This window comes from Salmo salar, chromosome 06, assembly GCF_965601325.2.
Source record: "Salmo salar chromosome 06, fSalSal1, whole genome shotgun sequence".
In the NCBI taxonomy this organism is placed as follows: domain Eukaryota; kingdom Metazoa; phylum Chordata; class Actinopteri; order Salmoniformes; family Salmonidae; genus Salmo; species Salmo salar.
In genome coordinates this window covers 49,059,877-49,068,905 of record NC_138296.1, presented here as the reverse complement: position 1 = coordinate 49,068,905, position 9,029 = coordinate 49,059,877, and the positions used below count along the sequence as shown (strand labels likewise).

At 42.2% G+C, this 9,029-nt stretch overlaps 1 protein-coding gene across 3 annotated transcripts; it reads left to right on the top strand.

Annotated features, from left to right (window-relative positions):
* The first annotated feature begins 1,602 nt into the window (after window positions 1-1,602).
* Window positions 1,603-7,853, top strand: LOC106607463 (interferon a3). 3 transcript variants are annotated; one of them, XM_082976702.1, is made up of 6 exons: window positions 1,603-1,994; window positions 2,169-2,256; window positions 2,551-2,625; window positions 2,758-2,907; window positions 3,035-3,089; window positions 3,317-3,555. In XM_082976702.1, exons 1-5 carry the CDS (start codon window positions 1,894-1,896, stop codon window positions 3,071-3,073), a joined length of 453 nt encoding a protein of 150 aa, XP_082832828.1. In that variant the 5' UTR covers window positions 1,603-1,893; the 3' UTR covers window positions 3,074-3,089; window positions 3,317-3,555. The 3 variants fall into 3 exon arrangements, with proteins under 3 accessions (XP_082832828.1, XP_082832827.1, XP_014059915.2); XM_082976701.1 differs by having other exon boundaries at window positions 3,035-3,555; XM_014204440.3 differs by lacking the exons at window positions 1,603-1,994; window positions 3,035-3,089; window positions 3,317-3,555 and adding exons at window positions 6,060-6,137; window positions 6,477-7,853 and having other exon boundaries at window positions 2,022-2,256.
* Window positions 7,854-9,029: the final 1,176 nt, after the last annotated feature.

Sequence of the window (9,029 nt, the reverse complement as noted above, 5' to 3'; positions counted from 1 at the left end):
CCCACACCATCACACCTCCTCCTACATGCCTCATGGTGGGAACCAGACATGCAGAGATCATCCCTTCTCCTCACAAAGACGTGTCTCAGAAAGACACAGTGATTGGAACCAAAAATCTCACATTTTTACCCATCAGACCAAAGGACAGATTTCCACTGGTCTAATATCCATTGCTTGTGTTTCTTGGCCTAAGCAAGTCTTTTTTTCATATTGGTGTCCTTTAGTAGTGGTTTCTTTGCAGCAATTTGACCATGAAGGCCTGATTCACAGTCTCCTCTGAACAGTTGATGTTGAAATGTGTCTATTACTTGATCTCCATTTATTTGGGCTGCAATCTCTGAGGCTGGTAACTCTAATGAACTTATTCTCTGCAGCAGAGGAATCTGTGGGTGTTCTTTTCCTGTGGATGTCCTCAGGGGAGGCAGTTTCATCATAGCGCTTGATGGTTTTTGCGAGTGCACTTGAAGAAACTTACAAAGTTCTTGACATTTTTCAGATTGACTCACCTTCATGTCTTAAAGTAATGATGGACTGTCATTTCTCTTTGCTTATTTTAGCTGTTCTTTCCATAATATGGACTTGGTCTTTAAACAAATAGGGCTATCATCTGTATACCACCCCTACCTTGTCACAACACTACGGATTGGCTCAAACGCATTAAGAAGGGAATATATTCCAACAGTGGACTTTTAACAAGGCACACCTGTTAATTGAAATGCATTCCAGGAGACAACATCGTGAAGCTGGATGAGAGAATGCCAAGAGTGTGCAAAGCTGTCATCAAGGCAAAGGGTGGCTACTTTGAAGATTTGTTTAAATTTTTTTGATTACTACATGATATAAAATATTTCATAGTTTTGATGTGTTCAGTATTATTCTACAATGTAGAATAGAGTAAAAATAAAGAAAAACCCTTGAATGAGTAGGTGTGTCCAACCTTTTGACTGGTACTGTATGTGATGGGAAATATTGCTCTCTGACTCTTTGGTATCACATTTCAAGTGTCACTCCTATGATTCATCCTCATGGCTGGTCTCCAATAGATAAAATGTATTTTAAACATAGGGCTTATTAAGGCTATATTAAATAACACCAAGACCCATATTCATAAAGCATCTCAGGAGTGCTGATCTAGGATCAGTTTTGCCTTTTAGATTATAATGAATGAACAGAGGGGGTCCTGATCCTCGATCAGCACCCCTACTCTGAGACGCTTTATGAACAAATGCGAGCCCAACAGATTAATTAGGCTACATCTCATATTTTAGCCTACAATATGACATTTCAGGATGAAACCATCTATGACATCTTATCAAGACCCTGATGGAACAGGTGTGTTCGTACTGGGTTGGAACAAAAGCCTGCACCTCCTCCTGCTGGTCTCCAGGACCGTGCAGACAGTTTTGGTGACCACTTCCCTACAGTATATGATATTTACAGTTGTAAAGAAAACGACAAATAGAAAGTTCCAACAAATCATGTAGTCGTTGCTTGTCAACATTGCATCACCAGCAGACAACTGTAGGGTGAAAGTTGGTTACGTCATTGTGAAAATTAAAGTTGAGTGATGGGGGTAGGGCGCTGACGTCTCCCATTCACTTTTCAGTTGTACCGCAACAGCAGAGGACTGCGGAACAGTGTGTCGGACTAACTTTGAAAGAAACCCACTAAATTAATGTTTTATATGGCCACATTTCTTAAGAACTGTGGGTTTTATTTCGACTTCGACGATTTTGTTATCAGCCTTTTTTTTTTATCGTTCAGGCGAAGTTATTAGCGGTTGAAAGCAATGCTCGCGATTAGCCTATTCCCGCTAATAGCCTAGCCGATATGTACATTTAATAATCTTATATTGTGGTTCTACTATAATTCAAAGATGATTTCAAGGAGAATATGTATAGATTTACTGGGATTTGTTGGTCCAGAAGACGGAGGAGGCATGTAATTCTTATTGCTGCATGTTGTAGTCTGGAAAATGAAAGTCCCCGCCTCCGGTAGGTTGATCGGGGGAAATTCTCCATACAGTTTTCCCTTTCCTAACTACACAGTAAAACTACTTAACACAGCCAAGATGTTCAAACTCATCTGGAAAACTAAAAGCAAAACAAACTACTATTTAGAATGTATACAATGCAGAGTTGGACGTGCCTTTTTCTTATTCTTTGCAGTATGCAGAGCGTGTGTCATTGCTGTGAGTGGATCCGACACCACTTCGGTCACTTGAGCTCCGAATACCTTTCCCAGCTGGACCAGATGGTGAGTTATCAGCACACTGTAAGAGGAGACTGAATGCATGTATTAAGGAGAGCAAAACAATCAACCAAGTAAAATAGTAATATGTTTCATATAGCCTCTGTTTTAGAAAACTGTTAGCCTATATTCGAATATACATTGTAAAAGGGCGCTAAGGCTATAATGACAGAGAGATCAAGAGAGGCTGTCTACATTAGGCCTACTGTACTTGCAGTATAAGCTATACTTTATGTCAGTCTTGATTGCTCTTTAAGTATTTGACACGTGACTTGACATACTATATTGATTGATTTCCAGGGAGGAGATATCACAAAGCAGAATGCCCCTGTCCTTTTTCCAACATCACTTTACAGACACATAGATGATGCCGAGGTAAAGACTCAAATTGTGATTTATCATGTTCTGATATGCTTTGGTATAGTGGTCTTGACCCAATGTAATATTGATGCCATAACGGAAGCCTATACTGTTTCTAATTTACAAAAATTATATCATCCTGTGTAGTTTGAGGACAAAGTCAGGTTCCTGAATGAGACCATCTATCAAATCATAAAACTGTTTGATGGGAATATGAAGTCTGTCACCTGGGACAAGAAAAACCTGGACGATTTCCTAAACATTCTCGAACGCCAATTTGAGAACCTTAATTCCTGTGTAAGTGTAACAGGGTTGGTTATGTTTCCACTTGCCTCTAAAGAAATGTGTACTTAATGTTCAAGCATTCGTATTGGTTGGTTCAACTGATGACAATAAGGTGTGTTGTGATTGGCCCCGCTTGCAGATAGGGGGAGATCGCGAACGTCAGGTCTTCCCAGTATGAAAATGTGATGCAAGGGGTAGGTCACGTTCTGAATACTGTTTTATATTTTATATTTTACAATGTGTTCAAGTTTGCTGTACGTTACGGATTTATACATGTGTGAGTATATGGTACCTGTTAGGGATTGAGGGGCTTTCTGGAATGTGCTTTGGCATATGATTGCTGTAGATAAGTGTTAGCTAGCATACATCGTTGTAATGGTCACATAAGCCCACTGCTAACACAGTTGTCTTCATGCTACAGCTTTTGCCATCGACAGCCATCAGTATCATTAAGCCCTGCACAACTACCGTGCTGTTTCTCATTTAACAACAGGTATTTACACATGTTATATTTTGTATTGTATTTTTGTATTTTGTGACCCAGTATGAAAATGTGATGCAAGGGCTTTTGCCATCGACAGCCATCAGTATCATTAAGCCCTGCACAACTACCGTGCTGTTTCTCATTTAACAACAGGAATAAATGATGCTCAACTGGGACCACTGGCTGATGTGATTTATTAGGAAAAAAACACAACGCAAGGAGAGTACGCTATACATCTGTTACATAAGTAACAAGTCTATTTTAAAGTATCACTGTTTAGGTCAGGGCTCTCCAACTCCGTTCATGAAGAGGTACCCTCCTGTTGGTTTTTGCTCCAACCCCAGTTGTAACTAACCTGATTCAGTTTATCAACCGGCTAATTAATCAGGTGTGGAAGGTAGTTCTCCAGGAACAGGATTAGAGAGCCCTGGTTTATGTGTATCCTACTAACTCTACAAGTGAAAAAATCTAAGTATAAAATGCATTCGGAAAGTGTTCAACCCTTTGACTTTTTCCACATTTTGTTACGTTACAGCCTTATTCTAAAATTGATTAAATACATGTTTCCCCTCATCAATCTACACAATTCTCCATAATGACAAAGCAAAAACCCCGTTTTAGAAATGTATGCAAAGGTGTTCACAATAAAAAAATTAAATAGCACTTTTACATAAGTATTCAGACCATTTACTCAGTACTTTGTTGAAGCACCTTTGGCAGTGATTACAGCCTTGAATCTTCTTAGGTATGAAGCTACTGTCACACCCTGATCTGTTTCACCTGTCCTTGTGCTCGTCTCCACCCCCCTCCAGGTGTTGCCCATCTCCCCATTATCCCCTGGGTACTTATACCTGTGTTTTCTGTCTGTGCCAGTTCGTTTTGTTCGTTCAAACCTACCAGCGGTTTCCCTTGCTCCTGTCTTTTCTATAGTCCCTGTTCTCTGGTTTCCTGGTTTTGACCTTTCCTGCCTGCCCTGAGCCTGCCTGCCGTCCTGTACCTTTGCCTCACTACTCTGGATTACCGACCTCTGCCTGACCTGATCCTGAGTCTGCCTGCTGTTCCGGTGTCTTACACCCTCTCTGTATTATTGACCCCTGTCTGCCATGACCTGTCGTTTGCCTGCCCCTGTTTAAAGAATAAACTTTTGTTTCTTCAACACTGTGCACGTTGGTTAGACCTTATAACTTGATACCTACAAGCTTGGCACACCTGTATTTGGAAAGTTTCTGCCATTCTTCTCTGCAGATCCTCTCAAGATCTGTCAGGTAAGGAGCGAACGGCACAGCTATTTCAGGTCTCTCCAGAGATGTTTGATCAGGTCAAGTCCGGGCTCTGGCTGGGCCATTCAAGGACATGAAGAGACTTGTCCCAAAGCCACTCTTGCATTGTCTTGGCTGTATGCTTAGGGTTGTTGTCCTGTTGGAAGGTGAACCTTAACCCCAGTCTGATGTCCTGAGTGCTCTGGAGCAGGTTTTCATCAAGGATCTCTCTGTACTTTGCTCCGTTCATCTTTCCCTCGATCCTGACTAGTCTCCCAGTCCCTGCCACTGAAAAACATCCCCACAGCACGATGCTGCCACCACCATGCTTAACCGTAGGGATGGTGCAAGGTTTCCTCCAAACGTATTGCTTGGCATTCAGGCCAAAGAGTTCAATCTTGGTTTCATCAGACCAGAGAATCTTGCTTCTCATGGTCTGAGAGTCCTTTAGGTGCCTTTTGGCAAACTCCAAGCGGGCTGTCATGTGCCTTTTACTGAGGAGTGGCTTCCGTCTGGCCACTACCATAAAGGCCTGATTGGTGGAGTACTGCTGAGATGGTTGTCCTTCAGGAAGGCTCTCCCATCTCCAAAGAGGAAATCTGGAGCTCTGTCAGAGTGACCATTGGGCTCTTGGTCACCCCCCTGACAAAGGTGCTTCTCTCCCGATTGCACAGTTTGGCCAGGTGGCCAACTCTAGGAAGAGTCTTGGTGGTTACAAGCAGAAATGTTTTGGTACCCTTTCCCAGATCTGTTCCTCGACACAATCTTGTCTCGGAGCTCTACGGACAATTTCTTTGACCTCATGGCCTGGTTTTTGCTCTGACATGCACTGTCAACTCTAGGACCTTATATAGACAGGTGTGTGCCTTTCCAAATAATGTCCAAGCAATTGATTTTACCTCAAGTGGACTCCAATCAAGTTGTAGAAACATCTCAAGGATGATCAATGGAAACAGGATGCACCAGAGCTCAATTTTGAGTCTCATATTAAAGGGTCTGAATACTTGTAAATAAGTTATTTCTGTTTTTGCATTGTCATTATTGGGTATTGTGTGTAGATCGATGATGATTTTTTTTCTTTAATCCATTTTAGAATAAGGTTGTAATGTATATAGGTTATTACAGATTTTGAGCCAGTTTGCGACATCACAAAAATAATACTGCATCAATGAGAAATGTAAATTATTGTGGTTATAATTAACAGACATTTTTTGTAGGCTTTGGTGCATTTTTTCATTACGGCAAATCAAGTTCGATATTTTAAAGTCGAAATTGCAAACTTTAGAATCCTTTTTAAACCTTGAACGCACTATAAGTTTCCATTTCCTGCTGTGCAGGAAAATTCTCAGGAAAAAAAAACAGATCAAATGAAGATCGTACATCTGTATGACGCTAATGTTTTGTTTAATTTTGTCCAACAGGTATCACCAGCCATGAAACCTGAGATCAGACTGAAACGGTACTTCAGGAAGTTGAATAGGAAAGTTCTGAGAAAAATTGTGAGTTTGGTTTCGTATGGAAACATGTTTGATAGATGTTTTCAAATGAATATAAACTAGGCTAGCCTAAACAGGAGCAGTGTTCATAAAAAAAAGGGTTCTGGGGCCATGTGTATCAAGTGTCTCAGAGAAGAACTGCTGATCTAGTATCAGGTCTTCTCTCAGGTCTCCTCTGTCCTAGTGATCTAAAAGGCAAAACTGATCCTAAATCAGCACTCCTACTCTGAGAAGCATCATACATACGGCACCAGTCCTTTATTTGTTGTTCAAGACAATATGGTCATTATGTTGACAAGAAAGTTCACCCAACTAATATTTCAAATTTTCTATGTTTTTCAGAACTACAGTGCAGAGGCGTGGGAGCTCATTAGGAAAGAGACAAAACGTCATCTGCAAAGATTGGATATCCTTGCAGGACAAATGTACTGATCATCCGTACTCATCTCAGAAGCTACGCACTTACCAGTTTATAAAGCATGAATACAATCATGTAGGCACTTGTTAGTCTATTTATTATATTTAAATCTGTATATTATTGTTTTTTATTTTCATAAATTATTATTTATATTTTGTATTTCCCTTTTGTACCTGTATTGAACTGAAAGGTATTGCCTGTCTACTTCAAAAATCAATGAGAAAAGAATATTGAAATTGTGAATAAAAACTTATTTTGTATAAATTGTCCAGATTTCGTTGTTGTCTGAAACCAACGAGAGTGGATTTATAATATTGAGCAGCCTAATCTAATCATCAGAGGGGATGCAGATTAAACTTGTCTCTGATCAGTCCCATGACAGTTTGTACTTTAAGTTTATGTATGCTTGTAGTTTTGTTTCTTTGTGTAATTTATTTTTAATGTGTTTTTGTACTTTGTGAGGGTTACTGTTTTATGTTTTTCTTGTTTTTGTGTGGTAATCCCACTGGGGCAGTGGGCTGAAGGGGAGTGAGGAGATCTGGATGAGGAGTAGAGTATAATCTGGGGGACCAGGAACAGCTCCTACTTGACATTGTGGGATGTTTATTTATAAAGTCTGTCCAATGTATTAAACACCTGTATGTTTTTACTATGATTGGAGAAGAAATACGGGAAAAAAGACATGGAAAGACAATATGAAAAAGAGACAAAAAACAAGAAATACTTTTAATCGATAGTAGTTTAGTCCCCCGAACAAGGCAGGGTGGTCGTGGGCAAGAAAATAAAAACAAGCAATTGATTTAGCTTAGTCATATATATAGATCTTTTTAAGTGGCATCATCGGGATCCCCCTAATAGTTCTCAATGGATAAATGAGGTCAATTCCTGTATGACATTAGACAAAAGTGTGTATTATGTAGGCCAATGTGGCAGCTCACAGTCCTTTCATAAGACTTGGAATTCCTGGATAAAAGAAAGTTATTGTAGATATGCTGTATATGCATTTGTATAACGGTATGATGTTATATGTCTCACACCCTGATCTGTTTCACCTGTCTTTGTGCTTGTCTCCATACCTGTGTTCTCTGTTTGTCTGTTGCCAGTTTGTTTGTTTCGTCAAGCCTACCAGTGTTTTTCCCGTGTTATTGTTTTCGAGTTTTCCCTGTTTTGACCATTCTGCGTGCCCTGACCCTGAGCCTGCCTGCCGTTCTGTACCTTTTGGGCTCTACTCTGGATTACTGACCTCTGTCCTGTCGTTTGCCTGCCCCCCTGTTTTTGTAATAAACTTTGTTACTTCGAAACTGTCTGCATCTGGGTCTTCTCCTGAGCCTTGACAGTTCCGAACTGGCCCCGATGAGAGTTTGTTGGACGCATCCCTGGCGTCTGAGCCGGGCATCCCACTCAGACCCTGTCCATTCCCATGGACGTTAGAATGCTGGACGGGCGCTCTGTAGTCCGGGTCACCTACAATACCACTCCCACTCCCATAATTAAGTTGCAGGGTGTATCCGTCCTTCTGCCTCCCCCGCCAGCGCAGGGTTCTTCTTTGAAGAACAAAACCCAGTGCCCATGCATCGACTACCGGGGCCTCAATGACATCACTGTGAAGAAATGTGAATTCCATTGCTCTACCATCCCCATCCTTGTTTACATCATCGCTGCAGGGAATGTACAGATGGATCCCGGGAAGGTGAGAGTGGTGGGGGATTGGCCCCAGCCAACATCCAGAGTGCAGCTGCAACGTTTCTTGGGATTTGCCGACTTTTATTGCAGCTTTATCAAGGGTTACAGCACCCTGGCGCCCTGCAGTCTGCACTCACCTCTCCCAAGGTTCCATTCACGTGGTCCCCAGCTGCTGACTGGGTGTTCCAGGACCTCAAGCACCGCTTTACCACTGCTCCCATATTGGTTCATCCTGACCCATCCAGTCAGTTCATGGTGAAGGCCGATGCTTCGGATGTCGGAGTGGGGGCTGTCCTGTTCCAGCGTTCTGCCCTCGACCTCAAGCTACATCCCTGCGTCTTCTCACATCGCCTCAACGCTATGGAGAGGAATTAAGATGTGGGGAATCGTGAGCTTCTCGCGGTGAAGATGGCTTTGGAGGAGTGGAGACACTGGTTGGAGGGGGCGGAACATCCGTTCATTGTGTGGATGGATCACAAGAACCTGGAATATCTCCACAACGCCAAGCTTCTCAATTCCAGGCAAGCTAGGTGGGCCCTGCTTTTCACCCGGTTTAACTTCTCCATTTCCTACTGACCGGGATCCAACAATATCAAGCCAGGCGCGCTGTCACGCCACCTTCGCGTTCTTCGCCGCCTGCACGATCTGTGCGCAGAACAAGACTTCTCGGAAAGTTCCGGCTGGTCTCTTTCAACCACTGCCTGTTCCTCACCGCCCCTGATCTCACATATCCCTGGACTTCGTCACGGGTCTCCCCCATCTGATGGCAACACCACCATCCTGACTGTAGTGGA

Bases quoted from the DNA above. Each gene is read 5' to 3' on its own strand.
- LOC106607463 (XM_014204440.3), top strand. From the start codon at position 2,122: ATGTATACAATGCAGAGTTGGACGTGCCTTTTTCTTATTCTTTGCAGT. The intron at 2,626-2,757 runs GTAAAGACTCAA...CATCCTGTGTAG, and splicing joins GACACATAGATGATGCCGAG to TTTGAGGACAAAGTCAGGTT. The intron at 6,138-6,476 runs GTGAGTTTGGTT...TATGTTTTTCAG, and splicing joins GGAAAGTTCTGAGAAAAATT to AACTACAGTGCAGAGGCGTG.